Genomic DNA, 18440 nt, shown 5'->3' on the forward strand with positions numbered 1-18440 from the left:
TATTGTAAAACCCAATAAAACACTCAATTGAGATTAAGGTGGCATTTCAGTCTCCTCACTAAAGGCTTCTTGGAGGGAAGCTGGTCACCCATTGAGGAGGAGTTTTGTGTGCAGGGCTGTTCATCTATTGAGAACAGTACAGGTACTGTACTGATTTCAAGATCCTCATCCTCACCTACAAGGCCATTCACGGCCTTGCTCCCTCCTACCTCTCCAACCTACTATCCCCCTACCTACCTGCCCGTACCCTCCGTTCCTCTGGCTCCGGTCTGCTCCACGTCCCCGCCCAACCGCCCTACTATCGGTGGTCGGGCCTTCAGCCTCTCAGCCCCGAGGCTCTGGAACTCCATCCCCCAGTGCCTTCGCCGCTTCCTCCCTTTCCTCCTTCAAGGCCGGTCTCAAAACCTTTCTCTTTGACCGTGCCTTCAGCTCCCCTCTCGACTCTCTTCCTCCTCCTCGCTCCCTCCCTTCCCTCCCCTCACCCTGACCATTTCCCCTCCTCTCTCCCTCCCTTCCCTCCCCTCACCCTGACCATTTCCCCCCTGCTCGGGTCATGACCCAACTGTGCAGCGCCTTGGGACGTCCTCCTGACGTGAAAGGCGCTCTATAAATGGAATCTTGTTGTTGTTGTTGTTGTACTGTGTTTCTGGGGGAAATTTGTCTGCAGTTGTTACAGAATGTTCCCAATTCAACCATTTTACACGATCTATTTATGAAAAATGAAAGCACAAAAGAATGTTCAGTTTCAAATGCAAACTTCCTTCCAAATCGTGGTAGAGCATCAGTGCTTGTGTCAACACTGTTGCACACCAGTGAATTAAAGGTAGTTCAAGGAACCCAGTTATAACAGCCTCTCACTATCGACTTACCTTGCTTAAGCAGTTAGGTAATAGATCTCAATTTTGTGTGACTTTAAAGCACGAAAATCCTGTTATTACAAGAATAGTGTTAGAAAATTTGTTACGCACTGCGAGAGTGTGCAGCACAACCTGCTTATGACAGTAGGTTTGGTTGTGGATTGTGAGGCAAACAAAATCCAGTTATCTTGAGATTTGGCATCACAAACCTTGAAGTGTATTGATAGAGCAGTATATCACATGAGAACTGCCAGTCATGTCATCAGCCTGGAAGTGCTGAGTGTCAGTGGTTGATTAGAGCCCTTGCTATAATAATAATGCTTGCAATTGATATAGCGCCTTTAACATCAAAGCGTTTCACAGGATTTTACTGTAAAGTGTAGTTCCTGTAAAAAAAATTTAGGCAAACTCTGCCTTCCAATTTTTACACAGCATTATGCCCAAAACAGCCATGAAGAATAACAACAACAAAATTACATTTATAGAGCGCCTTTCATGTCGGGAGGACTTCCCAAAGCGCTGAACAGTCAGGTGTCGGGGCCCGAGCATGGGGGAGGGGTGGGGTAGGGGTGAGGGAAGGCAGAGAGGTAGAAAGGAGACCAAAGGCACGGTTGAAGAGAAGGGTCTTGAGACCGGCCTTGAAGGAGGCAAGGGAGGAAGTGAGGCGAAGGGACCGTGGGATGGAGTTCCAGAGTGTGGGGGCAGAGAGGCTGAAAGCCCGGCCACCGATGGTAGAGCGGGTCGGGGGGGAGACATGGAGCAGACCGGAGCCCACTAAACGGAGGGAGTGGGCAGGTTGGCAGGGAGTCAGCAGGTCAGAGTGGTAGGAGGGGACAAGGCCATGGATGGCCTTAAAGTTGAGAACGAGGATCTTGAACTTCATCCTCTGAGGGATGGGGAGCCAGTCGAGTCGGCCGAGGGTGGGAGTGATGGGGTCATGGAGCCTGGTGTGTGAGAGTACTTGAGCTGCAGAGTTTTGGATGATCTGCAGCTTGTGAAGGGAAGAGTTGCGAAAGCTGATGAGGAGGGAGTTCCCATAATCGAGCCTTGATGTGACGAATGCGTGGATGAGGGTTTCGGCAGCCTGAGGGGTGAGGCAGTGGTGGAGTCTGGTAATGTTGCAGAGGTGGTGGTAAGCAGTGCCGGTCATGGCATTTGGACTTTTAATTGGATCAAATAAATGACCCATTTAAATTGGAGAATGTTGGCCAGGACACTGGGAGATACTCCCTTCTGTTTTCAAATGGTGCTGTGCAATCTTCAATGTGCACTTGAACAGGCAGACATTTGGAGCTCGATTTAACATTTAATCCAAATGATGGCAACTCCAGCAATGCACGGCTCCCCTAGCACTGCATTGGAATATCAGCCTATTATGAGAGTTCAAGTCACGACATGGGGCTTGAACCCACAAACTTTTAACTTACATGCTTATAAGGCGGGTTGCAATTTTCTGGATCCCAAGAACTACCTTATAGTAGGATAGACTTGATCTTGATGAAACCGTGCCAGCGAGCACATGGTTAATTAAGTACTTAGCTAACACACGGAGGTGATGCACATCCTCTTCTCCAATCAAGAAACACAGAATATGAACCTACGTTTGCATTTGGACTTTCCATTATAATTGGCAAATCTCTGTTTTTGAATGGAAGCCAAGGCAGAAACTTTCAGAAAATCACCGAAGGATAAGTAAACTCTAATTACATTGAAATCAGCTGACTGAGGTTGAAGTGTAACATGTCAGTTCAGGGCACTGGGACAGACATTAGTTTCGGGGGGGAAACAGTGACAGAATTACTTACTGCCGTGCAAAATTGGCTGCTGCATTTTGCCCACAAATATACAGTCAATTCACTTTACGATATATTCTGTGAAGCGCTTTGAGACGTCTGGAAGACGTAAAAAAGGGCAATATCAAATGCAAGGATTATTATTATTACTTGTTGGGTACACTAGCACTAATAACTTGATATGTGCTTCGCTCGCATTTAATATTGTAATCCATTTCTGGTCGTGGAGCTGAAAAGGAAGCTCTGAGTACACAGGACTGAAGAGCTCGCTCAGGCAGGTAATCTCTGACATGGAAAAACAAAAATCAGAAACCTCATTAGCATACCATTTTGTTCATTAAATGCAATACAAGCTCAGCACTAAACATTCATGAATAGGAGGCGCAGTTCAGGTCTTCAGGGTAGACTACATTTTCTCACTGCAGACTTATAAACTAATGAGGCAATAATTGATCCTAGACTGTTTCCTTTCTGAGATACTATACTAATTTACTTCTTTTTTTCAACTGAAGCAAACTTGACTCCTTTGATTTTTGCTTTCACTGGCATACAGTTTCACAAAAGAATGCTGCCTTCCAAGTAGCAATTAATGTATCCGCCTTGACATTGAGGTTTGGCACCTTATTTGGCTTAAAGCCTCTCTCAATGTAACTTGGCATTGTGTGTGAGCATGTGGAAAATTTGACCACTTTGAGTTTCTGGAGAGAAATTATGGAGTTTGAATGGTAAAATATCAATATTCATCATTTTTTTGGAACGTTCTACAATCTGAGGAAACTAAGTTTTCATCAGTAAAAATAATTTTGTCTGCAGAATTCGTATCATTTTCTAGACTACAAAATTGGCCCTTTCTGGGTCATTGGTTCACTGTGGAGGGCAAACGTACAGCATACAGGAATTGTGGTCTATAGTGACCTGATGACTTGAAAGCTGGCAATTTGTGTAATTCCAGCGGTCTTTACCACTGGAAAAAAAACGGTGATTCATCTGTCAAATCAGAAAAAATAATCAATTTCAACCAACCTTAGTTGTGAGGCCATTAAACATTATTAAACTTGAATTAATGGTTATGCATGTTTCCAGCAATAACATCTCGCCAGCCGGAGGAACAATTACACACAGTTTTTCAACAGTTTAATGAAATTAGTCATGATCTTCAGGTATAATTCATCATTGTTCAAATGTCTGAAAATATTTATTTTAAGACTTTTTTGGGAAAGCTGGGAAAAAACTGTTGAGTGGACTGATTAATTTCAAAGACCTGATAATATTCAGTATTGTTGCTTCTTGCAACTGAGCTCTGACTGAAACTGTGCCTCACTATCTCGGATCAATCACATTTTATAGTAAATTAAACTCCTTTCAACCATGCACCAAATACCATGAGGGTGGTGACTCCCAAGTGCTGGAAATTGAATTAATCAATTTATAAAAATAATACTTACTGGTCAGAGTTGGTACTTGGAACAGAAGGTATTCCCAGCAATGCGAACAAGTACAGTCTGTGCTATTGGATTTCACGATCGAGTTGTATTGCAAAATCCCTAAGATATCTTCTGACTTGTCATTAGTTTTCTCCCCTTTCAAGTCCGTAGCCATATTTAAAGCAATTGCTCTTAAAAACTGAGCCATGGCCCTTTGGGTGCAGAGGAGTCCAGACATTTTGTGGAGAGGAGGTGAAGGTGTCAACAGTAAAGGTCTATGTTGAATTTCTTATGAAAAGAATTGCCAAAATCAAAATGCTGGCAATCCATGGCTAGTGTATATGCCTCTTCGTCTCAGGTATGTGTGGAGGTGGGGGTGGTGGTAGAGAAAAAGAAATGGCTTAGCTAAAGCCATTTGAAGAGTAACAACTAGTGGAGAGATTCTGAGCAGGGAACATTTTCTATATACTGTTCAACCTTCTCCAGTTCAACTGGTCATTCACCCAATAGATATTTGTAGGACCTTGCTGGTGCAAATAGCTCCCACAAATGGAGTTGCTGCACTTGACAGTAATTACCTGTGAAGCACTTTGAGATGTTTCCCTGTATAACAAGCTATTTAATTTCTGAGCAGAATATCACAGTAAATTGCCAAAGAAAGCATTGCAGAAACAGCCTAGGATTCTTTCTCCTCCCCTTTCCCAAATTTGTTTGTCCTGTACACTGGAGCTGAACTGTTCCTGTGAGTTTGAAATACGAGCACCAGGTGTTTATCTTTACCCTTGTGGCACACAGAGCTCATACTGTCCAGGAGCACTGACTCCCTGGTATTCTGCTGAATTGAGAGGAGAGGGAATTGTACACACCCGGCTCTGCATAGCTTCCTGCATCGGATAACAAGGATGTGGCTTATTTGTGGTTCCTTGGTCAGTGGTTTGCAACTGGCTGTATCTCTATGGAAGCCTGGAAGGAATGTATTTTGAAGAACGGTGCTATAAATGAGGACTAGTTATTTGGGACATTGAATCTTTTACAGCAATGGAATTTTTTGTGGCAATAAAGAACATTTTTTAAAGGAAACATTTTATTTCAGAATGAACAATTTAAAGAGATTTAGTATTGTTTTTTTTTAAATCCATGCTTCAGTCCTGTATTATAATACTCTTTTGATAGTGTAGTTTTATTTATAGAAGGTGAGCAAGCCAGCCCAACTGGGTGGGATGCTGAATTTTCAGAGCGAATGTAAATTCAGCAGAAGACAGAAGGAGCCTAGATTAATAACCCTGTTGGTGCGATCCTTTCTCCCTCACATTATCAGGCTCATAGACAATGAGTTCATTAACACTTCATGTTTGAACACTCCTCAAGAAAAATAACTCCAAACCTGTATTGAGTTGTGTAATGCACTAACACATTGTTAATGTTACTGTTCAGTGACAGTAAATCCCCCCATTACCTGCTCTTTGTCCATCATTTACCCCCTGAGCGTCACTCACCATTAGAATCCTTAGACGGACCCGACATTAAAACAATATAAATTGCAGTTTGCCTTAAGTTTAACAAAATAAAAGGTTCATCCTCTCCTAGTTATAATAATAATAATCCTTGCGTTTGATATAGCATCTTATCACGCCTTCGAGGTGCCTCAAACTGCTTAACAGAATATACTGTTCCCGTTTCGCGGCAGCCAATTGCGCACAGCAGTGTCCCACTTACAGCACTTTGTGATGACTTCCTTATGTGAAAGGCGCTGTATAAAAGTAGATTGCATTAGAATGGCTCTCTTTGGAAGCCGTAGGAATAAGCATGTTATGACATTTCTCTCAGTGAGGGAGGTGTTGCCTGTAGAGATTGTTATACAGTACATCAGAAAGCCTTGTTGAAGGGGTGAACTGTGACTTGTAGCAGCAGGTACAATCGGCATGGAGAGAGATTTTGAGCAGTTTCATCTCCTCAGCCATGGCAACAGTTTCTATGGCAGTAATTTCTCTTTGAAGCTCTGTACAAACTGTGCAAAGCTGTTGGGTTCATTCTAGTCCAATTGGTGTGCATTTAACTTGTGATTGCAGTTGATAGCAGTACTTTAATGAGTTTAGGAATTTTTAATCCTGTCACTGTAAAATAAGCAAAATTGTTCATTAGTGATTTCTGTGATGTGTTCCTTCCCATCTCTTCCCCCATGCACACAACTTCCAATCTACCCTCCAACTTACCCATTTCAGAATTTGCTGCATAAAAAACAATTCCTACACCTTACAGTAATTACTTGCGAAGCACCAGTTCTTTCTGATTGATAGTCACAATCAATTATAATCAAATAATAATCATTGCATTTCACATAGCACCCTTCACATTCGGAAGACATTTCAAAGCGCTTCACAGGATATTTACTGTGAAGTGTAATGACTGTATTTTATCGGTGAATACAGCAGCCAGTTTGCCGCACAACAATATCCCACAAACAACCATGAAGTGAATGGCTAATTCATGGCTGTTTGTGGAACATTGCTGTGCGATGCTGTGCTATGAATTGAGTCATGATGACCTATTTGTGGTAATTGGTTTGCATCCAAAAAGGCAAACTTTCCGTTCAGCTTTACTATATGTACAGGACCGAATAATGTTGCTTTAACCTTGTGATTTGAATGCTGCTAATTCTTTTTTTATTGAAAGTTATTGTGAGTAGATATTACAACTTGTATTGATCTGAGTTTCACCAGTAATATTTTACAAAGAAAAATAATAAAGCATTAAGCCATTATTTTACTTGTAGCATTTTTTAATCTAGAAGCACTTATGCACAGAAATCTACATATACTGCAACATGAGTATTCTTTAAGAATAGTGGCTCACAGAAATTGTCTCTCAAAGTAGAAATCATTTGTATTGTATGGGTGAATTTTAGTTTCAACTTAACTTTTTATAGAAAATGCACAAACTATTGTGCCCAGCTATAAAGGATAATTGAGTCCCTTACATTGGCAAAGTTCCTTTACTTTGAGTGGGTTGAGGCAGGTTTAAGGTGACTGCCCACTGATTAGAATGAAACGTCTGCAGTTCAAGCTGGCAATTGGGAGCAGTGTCAGCAAACGATGATGGCTTGGACTCGCTGATAAGAATGGATTAATGTGGGCTTAGAGGCTGGGGCATGAATTTCCTTCGCTTCGTTCAAGGTCTGTCTTAAGACCTTTCTCTTTGACCACATCTTTGGCCATCTTTCTCCTCCCCACCTTGGCACCCAATGCCTCCCAATCCCCCTGCCAAATCCAAGCCCCAGCTCAGATGCAAACCCTCAACTGTTCCAATGACTCGGGATGTCCTCCTGACACGAAAGGCGCTGAATAAATGCAATTTGTTGTTGTTCTTATAGGACACACATTTGAGGAATACTGGAAAAATAATAAATGAGACTATATTATGAAATGATATTCAGAAACGAATCAAGTATAACTAGCAGTGAGTGACACCAGTGACGTTCTGAGAGTATGAGTTAATGCTTGGCTTGTGCCAAGTTAGGGAACAACTCATTGACCACCCAGTGACTAACAAACATTGATAGAAGTATTTTACCTTGAGACAGTGGCTGGCATCAACTGATTACTATCACTTCACAGAAGAGGTCTGATGCATATGCTGCAGTAGGTATAATTTATTCTCCAGCAGAAGACTATTAATTATATCACACGTGTGGGCCAAACGTGGTGCAATGACATGCATTAAAAGTACTTCTACACAATATACCCTTCTCATTTTAAGAGTATTGGTGAAGTGTGAACATCGGTCACTCAATCCACGACTGTTTGTGGGACACTGCTGTGCGCAATTGGCTGCCACGTTTTGCCCACAAATTCACTTTACGGTATATACCGTGAAGCGCTTTGAGACGTCTCGAAGACCTGATAAGGCGCAATATCAAATACAAGGATTATTATTATCAAATACTAAAACTAATGCCTCAGATTTGAACCTTTGCACTCCAATTCTAGTAAGATTTTTGCCTGATTCTTTAGTTCGTAACTGAGCCAAATTAAAACTGTTATACTACAACAAGCAGCAGATATGTCATTCGGGTGGGGCAAAACTGAACAGGATGTAATGTTGATTGAACAGCTGGAATGACAGCAGTGCTTAAAATTTTTGTTGATTCAGAATATCTGCAACTCCCTTTTGAGCCTTTGTTACCATTTCCCACATGCAGGGGAACTGAAATGTCCAAAAAAATACACAACTGACAAAGACGAGGAGGTGGTGACATTTCCATTACAGGGTGATTAAAGAACATCAGAATCAGGGTCAGTCAGCTTTCAGGGGTCAGAATTTGCAGAAAGAGGAGATCATATGTCTGAGCATTGGACAATCTCTGTTATCCTGTTCACCTTTTTCACAAGAATTGTGATTTCAAAGCTTTTTAGTTTTATCTCAGCAGGACTTTATCATAATGTGTTTCTTTGTAGCTTTCATATATATATATAAATATATATATATTCACTTTACACTATATCAAATGCAAGGATTATTATTATTATATATGCCTTGTAATTTTTGAGTACTTTTAAAATAAATGTCAGCCTAGTGTAATTGGTAGCACCCTCGCCTCTTAGCTGGGACTTTGAATTCAGTTTAGACTGACACCAATACAATGCTGGGGAAGTACTGCATTGCTGCCTACAGATAAAATATTAAACTGAGATGCTGTCTGCCTGTTCAGGTAGACGTCGTACCTGTACACTATTTGAAAAAGAGAAGGGAGTTTCTCCTAGTAACTTAGTCAACTGCACAGAAGTTGCATAAAATAAAATTGGTTATTCACTTCATGGCTGTTTGTGGGACACTGCTTGTGCAAATTGGCTTTACAAATACACAGACGCTACACTTCACAATTAATTCTGTGAAGCGCTCAAAGGCACCTTGCTATTGTAAAATGCACTTTATCCAATGCAAGGATTATTATTCGTTCTAAATTAAGATATACTTAACCACAGAATATTTTTTATGGCAGTATAATTTGAAATAAACAAAATGTAATGTAAATTATTGGGTTTAAAACCCCATCTCATTCGTTTTACCTCACTTCACTAGCCTTGGTATTCAAGTTTGCCTGCTGCCTTTGGAATAATAAGGTGTTGTACAGTAACTCGAATATGACCAATGGTTTCAAATGCTCTATCTCACTTTATCCGTCACCCGTTTCTTAGGATCAAAAAATATTTATTGCTTCTGCAGCCAGATTTCTCTTTTTTTTGTGATAAGCAGTTTATTTAAGCTGCACCACTGTTAAATGCTCCAAACTGCTACCCTACATGAAGGATGCTATATCATTGCGAGTTGTTGTTAGAAAGGTTGAAAGCTTGCCCACTTAGGATTACCCTCCCCACTAGGGCTTTTGCTCACAGGGTTGAGGACATTTCAATCTCATTAATGACCCAGTTAGGCTGGTCAGCTGTCAATTATGCCTTGGATTACTAGACTCCCTGAGCCAGTTCAGCCCTAGAGAACGTGAATGTATGTTTCCACCCCACGACTCTCCCAATTCTGAAATGGGTTCAGTAATTATGTAGGATCTAAACTTGTCTAATGTTGAAGCTCATAGAACTGCTTCTGACAGCTGTGGAAACTCCAATGCCATCAGGCTAGTCTTTTCCCACATCTATTCCCTGTGCTTTACCAATCCTCAGCTCCTTGCATCAACTTTCACTCTCCCGAGCCTTGGAAAGTACTGGCTTAAAGTGTAACAGCTCACAAATTTCACAAGTTAAGATACATTACCATCAATGTAATTGGCTGGAAACATTTTGGGAACCATTTTTTCTTCTCAACCGTTAGAAGAAAAGTTGTTCAGTAATATAAACATCCTTTTTAATAACTCACTGTACATAGGTTGAGTCTCTTTTTGCAGTCTGAGATTCTTATCAAACTATAATAATAATAATCCTTCCATTTGATATAGTGCCTTATCACGTCTTCTTGACGTCTCAAACGCTTCACAGAATCTACGGAAAGTGAATTAACTGTATTTTGCTGGCGAAACGCGGTAGCAAATTGTGCACAGCAGTGTCCCACAAACAGTCGTGGATTGAGTGACCAATTTTTTTTATTATTATTAGCGTAGAGTCTACACTGCATTGCTACAGCCTTCTGTTACAGCTTTTCAAGGAACCAAATTAGAACCTTCAAATAAATATGCAGTGTTGACCGTAATGCAATTTTGCATTCATTTTCTATAATAATATTATTAACCTGGATTGAATTTCAGATTTCCTTTTAATTGATGATTTTACCTGCCCTCCTCAACTTTGTTTAAACTTTCAATAAATCATGCTGTTCTCAGAAGAAGGATCCATCCAGCATTCTCAAAGTAGCAGATTGCTGATTCGGCTTCTCAATGTGGCGCTAATGCATGTTGTTTGGCTGAATATGGATGGGGTTAAGCTACAAAAGATAAATAATTACAGGTTATCCTCGGTCACTTGGAATGAAACCATTTTGTAAAAAAAAAAGAAAGTAGCATTGATAAAGTAAAATTGCTTCTCAGTAATTGGAGCTCTTTTTGTGTGCTTGAATTGTTCGTTAATTTAAGTCATGAACTGGCAGGGGCAGATGATATTAAATTCTGGCACATGTACTGTTGGACTCCAACCATGAAATCACTTATTTTTCCCATGCCTCTCAGTTTTCAAATCTCACTATGTTATTATAACAGCAGTATGTTGTTAGGAGGTATGTTGAATTGATGACTGATAAGGAATGTTATTGGTATACATTTGACTACATTTAACTTTCTGTGCTTGCCTCAATATGCCTTTTGAGTTTGTGTGAGGCAGTTGAAATTTCACTAAATTTTGCCACAGAAAGACAGATTCTTCCTGCCTTCAAAAAATTACTTCAACTGAACAACTCAGAATACATTTTAATGTTGTGTTAATCAAAGGATGTAGAAAATAATCCATTACAATTGAATGTATGTTTAGGTAAAACTAATCACTGTAGTATTCTTCTACTATTGCACTCTTCACAGATTGTTAGACTTTTTTGAGTTACACGTTTGGAAATCCACAATGTTTAAACATTGCAAGAATATTACAGTACTTATTTGGGCGACTGGAAGCAGTAACAAAAAAGGGTACTTAAAGGTACAAAACCTCACAGAAGCAGTTCTTTGAGAGTGCCTCCAGAATTCTTCTGTACTTAAAAGGGATAATTAACATAAGAAAAAAAGATTAACTCACACGTAAGTAGTGTATCTTCACCTGAGAGTTACCCACAACATTCATTTAAAGGACAGGCAACTCAGCTAAGCAATGGCGGTGAATTCCAGTCGTTCTTTCACTGCTGAAGCATAACTCTGTCCATTTCCTTGTGCTTGTGAGTTATGAGCCCTTTCTGTTCGCTGTCACCAGTGAGAGATCTCCTATTGCATGGTTGTGAGATGATGATTTTGCTCTTCTGGATCATAGTGTATTTACTGCAGTGAAATTAAAGACAACAGTCACTGCTTTGACTTATCATTTCCCTTTTCATTTCTGAAGTGTATTCAAAATGTCAAACAAAAACACAAAACAAATCAAATACTGAAACACTGACATTACATGATCGTCTCGCTTATTTCTGTGAGAACTATCTTAAATCACTTATCCTGCAGCACTTGTGAGGTAAGACTTTTTTTTATTGAGCTGCCAACAATACAACATACTAGAGGTGACTGCATGTCCTGCTCAAGAGCTCTTGATTGCACTCAGCTTTCCTTCGGTCTGGATGCTGATCCTGAATCAGTGTTATAGAAATAGCTCATCTACACGTTACCTTGGGGAGTGCTGTGTATCAGTTTATACCAATATTATCAATGAAATACAGTCCAATGCTAATAATGGCAGTATGATAAAATAGTGTGGATCTAAATGATTGTGTTCAAGTGGAAATACTTGAACTGAGCACCATTACATTTAGGACCGTAGGATTCTTCTGAACCCTCAGCTGTGCTTGTCCATCAGAAACATTGTCAGTTTATGCCCCTACCTCATCCCATGTGCTGTTGAAATCTTTATTCTATGCTTTCATCAGCTCAAGGATTGTCTTTTGCAATGCTTTCCTTGCCAGCCTCCCTAGCTGCAACTCATCCCCCAAAAACCCGCAAGCCTTATTCTCTGCCACATCAGGCTCTGCATATTTCCTAAGGTCCACTGGCTTCCATTGGATTAACCTTAACATCATTCACATGTCCTTCAAATCCCTTCACGTTCTTGTCCCTTTTCTATAATTGTATTCTTCTGTCCATACCCTCTGCTCCCCCAATTCTGGTTTGTTGCTCATTCCCACATTGGTGGTACAATACTCCTGCTCCACAACTCTCCCAAAGCTTCTTCATCTGCCACTTCTCTCTGTGTCTTCAAAACACACCTAAAAACATCTTTTCGATCACGTTTTTTCTTCAACATTTAATTATCGCTCCCTTTTCCCTATCTGGCGATCCCTCTCTTACACTCATGTGGCAGATTTCACATAGAATGAACAACTCTAAACAAATAAAGTGTTTTTTTTGCTTGTGTACACTTTGGAAAACATGACATGTTTGAGTGGCTGAATTTTGTCTGTTTTTCTTGGCAACTATCTTCTATGAGGCTTAAACCATTTCCATTAATAACTTGGGTTGATATGCTTGTCTGTGAGCCAGACACTGAATAGGCTGAGAGTGTGGAAGTTCTTACCAATGTGATTCAATTTCTGCTGAATCGTGAAGTTGGGGTATTGTGGAGAGTCACTCAAGGGACTTGTGGCTGCAGCCTCAGGCATGTTCTGTGTACAGATGATTGGAGCAGCCTGCAGGAAGTTGCTCATTATTAGAATATTTAAACGCTTAAAAAAGAAAACTTTTTTTTGCAAATAACATGTAAAAACCAAGTGACTATCAGATGGTTCTGTTTTGTGCATTCCCTTTGTGCTTGCAGTCTATGTAGTGTCTTACTCAGCATGCAACAAGCTCAGACATTGTGGGAATGAAAATTAAAATTTGCTGGTGTATGGTCTGCCACGACCTGAGCATGTGGCACACAGTTCTTTAGAATACTGCACTGTGTTTTTTCAGTGAAAATCCTCAAACACAGTTGCTTTTAATTCGAGGGAGACTCTCCTTTCGATTCTGATTTGTTAATAGTGTTCCTTTTAACAATATTCACAATCCTCTCATTGAATCCTGGATAAAAAAAGTTTTTTTATACCATTTAAATTATTTAAAATACCATGAGTTGGATGAAGAAAGCAGAGCTCTATCCAGATAGGTGAATAGAACTGCTGTTCATTCAGGTTATTTTGGAAATGCTTTCGTCTTTTTAAATGTTTGCTATCAGATCTATCAATCCGGTTAGGAAATAATATCTCACGATACAATATATAGTTTGGTACACGATGTGTCAGGCGACTGCCAGGAAGGTGGAAGGTGAAATGGATGGACCTTGGTCTTCTTTCACCTCGCAAATTCATATGTTCTTATACAAGTAAATAATGCAGCTTTCCTTTGTTTTAACAAAAAAAGAATGTTGTTCCCTTTGAGTTGTTCTGGGGGTGATGTTGTTTGAGTTGGGGACTGCAGCTCATTCTTCTCAAATCACTGAGGTATTTGGATAGCTTGGGCCAAGAAGGCCAGATTTAAGTCAGGCTGGATAATGCCATTGTGAATGACTATTGAAATAAATGGGTCATTAATGAGGAAGAAGGCAGGATACCACACCCTGCATGAAGAAACGGCCAAATCACAATTCAACTGACTGCATTCAGCCAAGCAGTACACTGAGATTTGATTTGAAACCCTAGAAACTTGTGATTTGCTTTTGTCTTTTATCAGACTCTCTCCCCTCCTTATCCCCATGCACTAGATTTGTATTAATTGACTGTGTTCCAGTGCTGTGGAAGTTTTGGGTTAAGTTCAGGCTTACTCATGTGCTTCAGACTGTAATCCACTTCTCTGTTTTCTGTCTTTGGCAGAGTCCTTAGGGTAATCAGAGTTAATAACACTAAACTCACTGACCAAAGTGGACTCTGCATGAACTATGAGTTCATCAAATTGAGGGTTGGGGACCGTCTAGCCAGATGTGAAAGGAAGGGGTGAGAGGGCAGCATACATGGCTTTGAAACATCTCACTCCCACCTTCACCCCTCCTTTCACTTAAACAAAACCAGATGCGTGTTGTCATTGAATCCTCTGTGACCTTTCACTATGGCCACAGCTGGGAGTCAGGGATGCTAATAAAAAAGGGGGCAGCTCTGATGTTGTTTTCCTATATCGGTTACAAGAACAGACACTAAATTACATAAAATGAAAAGTGCCTTAACCCTTATGGAAGGGGATCAATAGCTTAGAGGGGGATGTTATATTAGTGCTTGTGTTCCTGACTTGATTTATTGCCTGACAGTGAGAGACCATATCGAAAAAAGCCTGAGAAAGAGACCAGTGGATTAAATAAAATGAAATGCTAGCTTTATGTGTTTCTGTTTCACAACAGGGGAGGAATGTGTGCATGGACATTGTCCTCAGTAATCGTAAACCTTACAAAAACTATCAATGTCTTTGCTTTTAAATTCTTTGTGAATTCTTGATTGGAGCCTGCTCTTTCTGTGGTAGAAATGTTCTGGGGATCAAATGTAGCTCTTATGTGGCTGTAGAACCGTGGGGTGGCTGTTCCTATGTTTTTGTTGGTGAAAGTGACAGCTAATTTGTGCAGAGTAATGCCCCACAAACAGCCAGAGAGGCAGAGGGAGGATGCAAGGTGGTGAGATTTATAATAGAGAATTTCGGAGAGTTGGGGCTTAGTGGTCGAAAGCTCAGCCAGAGACAATAAGGGACGTGCTGCAGCCTAAAGTTAATGGAGCCAAGGGATTGGATTGTAAAACTGGAGCTGATCACAGCGTTCGTCTGAGACAAAGGTGTCCAAGCATTTGAACGTCAGAGTGAGGATCCTGAAATCTGCTGGGGAATAGGGAGATGGTGGAGGCTGGCAAGGATGGGGTGACATAGTGTGGGAGAAGATACAGGTTACAGATCTCTGATTCATCTGGAGTTTATGATTGATTAGGTTAGGAAAGCTAGTAAGGAGAACATTAAGAGCAATCAAGTCTAAGTTGATCAAGGTTTGACTGAGTTGGGATGAAGTGGAGGTAATGTTTTGGAAGTGGAGAAAGCGGATTTGATCAAGCATTGGCTGAAAGGCTTAAAGAAGAGCTGAGGGTTGAACAAAATGGCAGTATTACTCACTGCTTCCCTGAGTTAGGTTCTGGTTCTTTTCTCCCCCGCTTGCCCACACTCTCTCTGGAAAGTGCTCCAAGGTGTTACTCAACATGAAGGGTGCTATATAAATACAAGTTGTTGTTGATATCTGGCAGATACCTGTCAGGACAATGTTACTAAAGGATGTGAATGGGCTGCTGCCAGTTCCTCCGAAACAAAATGTGGTCAGTTTGCTGACAACCCAAAGTGGATTGTTTGGAATCCGCTTGTTCATTTGCAGATTCTATGCACTTCTTTGTTTTTCACAATTATCCTAACCTACAAATTGAGATGAATACATAGTGTGTTGCCAATCTATCCTCTTAGAAACAGAGTGCTCCACTGAATGTAAGATTTTGTCACAATTCAGTCCATGGTTACTTTAATGTTGTGTACGCTTTCCTTTAACAGATTCCCTCTCAGTGTCCAGCAATGATGCAAGCCCTCCTGCTTCAGTGACCTCTCTCCAACCCCACGCTGTGAGCACCACCCAAAGCTCACCAGGCCCAAAGCGTCCCGGCAACACTCTGCGGAAATGGCTCACCAGCCCAGTGAGACGTCTCAGCAGTGGCAAGGCCGACGGCCATGTGAAGAAACTAGCCCACAAACACAAAAAGAGCAGGGACGTCCGGAAGAGTGCTGACGTGGGAGCTCAAAAAGACTCGGATGAGAGCGCAGCGACTCCCCAGGAAGAAACCGTGGATGAGGTGAGCAGCGGTCGGGTGGTCAAAGTGTGCAAACTAGTAAAGAATTACATTTTTTTAAATACAAATTGGACACATGATCTGTGCAAACAACAAACAGGATAGGACAGAAAGTTAAAAATGATTCAATCAAGCAATGATTCCGATGTCACATCATCTGGATTTCTGAAACCCGAATTCCCTCATGATCTTTGCATTAAAACCTAAAATTGAAAATTTTTAAATTCCACCTTAGATTTGAAAGGCATTTTTTCCATGATTGGTAAAAAGAAACAGCTTCCAATTCAAACTAATTGCTGAATTTTCCTCAATTTTAAAGATTTAAAATTTTTTAAAGTCTGAAGGCAAAGGCCGTGCAGGGCTGGAATATCATCTGCTGGAATATAAGGTCTGTGCAAAAGAGTGCAGTGTGTGAGAAAGTGTGGTTTAATTTTGCTGCTCATCTGCAGTGTTCTGTAACTACGCTTTCAATGTTGTTCGTGCTGATGAGGGCAGTTGTTCACCTGGAACTTTTGATTTCTATAATAATAATAATTCTTGCAATTCATATAAGCGACCTATCACGTCGTCGAGACGTCTCAAAGTGTTTTCACAGAATACACAGTAAAGTGAATTGACTGTATATTTTGTGGGCAAAACGTGGCAGACAATTGCAGTGTCCCATAAATATTATTATTATTTTTTTGAAGGGATTATTACCCCCGGAAAAGCAATCCGCCAATCGACTAACCGGGTTCCAACTTACTGCTAGGTAAACAGAGGCTTGTGGTTTCGCCCTGCCCGGAAATCAAACCCGGGTCCTCTCGCTTGTGAGGCGAGTGCTCTAACCAATGCGCTACAGAACTCCACAATTTGATTTCTGTTCACAGAGGGGACGGAATGAAGGGCTCAGCAGTGGCACACTGTCCAAATCCTCGTCCTCTGGCATGCAGAGCTGTGGAGAGGAAGAAGGTGAAGAAGGAGCAGATGCAGTTCCTCTTCCTCCTCCGATGGCCATTCAGCAACACAGTCTCCTCCAGCCTGACTCTCAGGATGATAAGGTAAGTTATCAGCCTCCTCTCTAGTAAAAAAGGCCAATTATAACATTTCTGAGGTAGACAGCTTGCTATTTTTTTTCATGAAAACAAACCTCAAGGAGTGTTTCCAGTTAATATGTCAGCTATTTTTAACTCCTCATAAAATTATAAAGTGCAGAAAATCCCTGCCATGACCCTAATAGAAGTAAAGGAAGTAGAAAAATTAGCATTGACTTGGTACAATTTTAAGTGCAGAAAAGTAATATATTATAGGCCAAATATCTGAATGAATGTGCTCCAGTAATTTAATTGTCCCATTTTGGGCAATCCATGCAAAGAAATTCGGAAAATTAGGTGTTAATGTAATATTTGTGTTCTACAGAAAATGCACAAGTACTTTGAATATATTGAGAAGTCAAGTTTTACAGTGGGTGTTTTTAACTCGTGACACTAGAAATTTCCTAAGAATAAAAGGATTGCTAGATCTCCTGCAGTAGTGTTGTTGTTTAATATGCATTGGTGATCCACATGGAGCAGACTGTTCATTATGTGAATAATAACTTGTGTATGCTGTAACTAATTGCTTTGTTTTCTCTCTTTTAAATGTATCACAGCATTATGTTGATTTATGTTCTGTCTCTGTATTTTCTCAGTTCCCTTATCTCTCTATTTAAATCATTATGCTTCCCCAGTCTTAGTCCTGCTGTTCTTAAACTGCTTCTGTCTCAAAACCATTTTTGTTGAAAATGTGTTTGAAACTTGCGGTATTGCAAGGTTCAACTTAACCATATACTATTCTTTTTTAAAAAAAGCAAAAGCCCCTCTTGTTGAAATTGTTTGCTGTGGTTAATGAGCCTTCTGTGTCACGTATGCACATGTTTTTTTTTCTTTTTAATATTAAAAGTCATGATGTGGAAATCCAGTCTGTTGTGCACTTGATGGTACATGAAGCACATAAAAGCCATGTACTTCTATTTTAGTCTGATTGGCTGAGTGTCCCTTCCCAGAACTCCCTTACTGTTGGTTCCCCCAATATTCTACCAGCTACATACAATTCCGTACAACTAGACATAAGTTGACGTCAGATTGCTTTTGAGGCCAGAGATCTCCTAAATTCCTGCAGTCCTGGTCTGGAAACAAATCCAAACATCCGAATATACTTTGAGGATACCTCAGAAATGGTGAGCCTTGTCTCCTGTGCATAGTTTTCCCCCCCAACTGCATATACTTTTAATACTTTTATTTAAAAATAAATAAAACTCAAGTTACTTAATGGAAATGCCTGGAGACCCCTTCATAAGATATGTAATGCACTACCTTTGTAATTGTTTTGCTTCATTCGGTTTGTCTCTAGTTTCTATCCATGCAGTGATCAATGTTCCTGAAAGGGAC

General features: G+C 40.5%; 1 protein-coding gene across 2 annotated transcripts in view; it reads left to right on the forward strand.

The window, feature by feature from the left end:
- The window catches only part of LOC103183938 (triple functional domain protein), a 193295-nt gene that overhangs the window by 143298 nt on the left and 31557 nt on the right, over positions 1-18440 (forward strand). For both annotated transcript variants that reach the window (XM_042331946.1, XM_042331945.1), the window contains 2 exons: positions 15740-16035; positions 16902-17072. In XM_042331946.1, coding sequence (XP_042187880.1) covers positions 15740-16035; positions 16902-17072 — 467 coding nt within the window. The remainder of the gene's footprint in view (positions 1-15739; positions 16036-16901; positions 17073-18440) is intronic.

This window comes from Callorhinchus milii, unplaced genomic scaffold, assembly GCF_018977255.1.
Source record: "Callorhinchus milii isolate IMCB2004 unplaced genomic scaffold, IMCB_Cmil_1.0 Scaffold2, whole genome shotgun sequence".
Lineage (NCBI taxonomy): Eukaryota > Metazoa > Chordata > Chondrichthyes > Chimaeriformes > Callorhinchidae > Callorhinchus > Callorhinchus milii.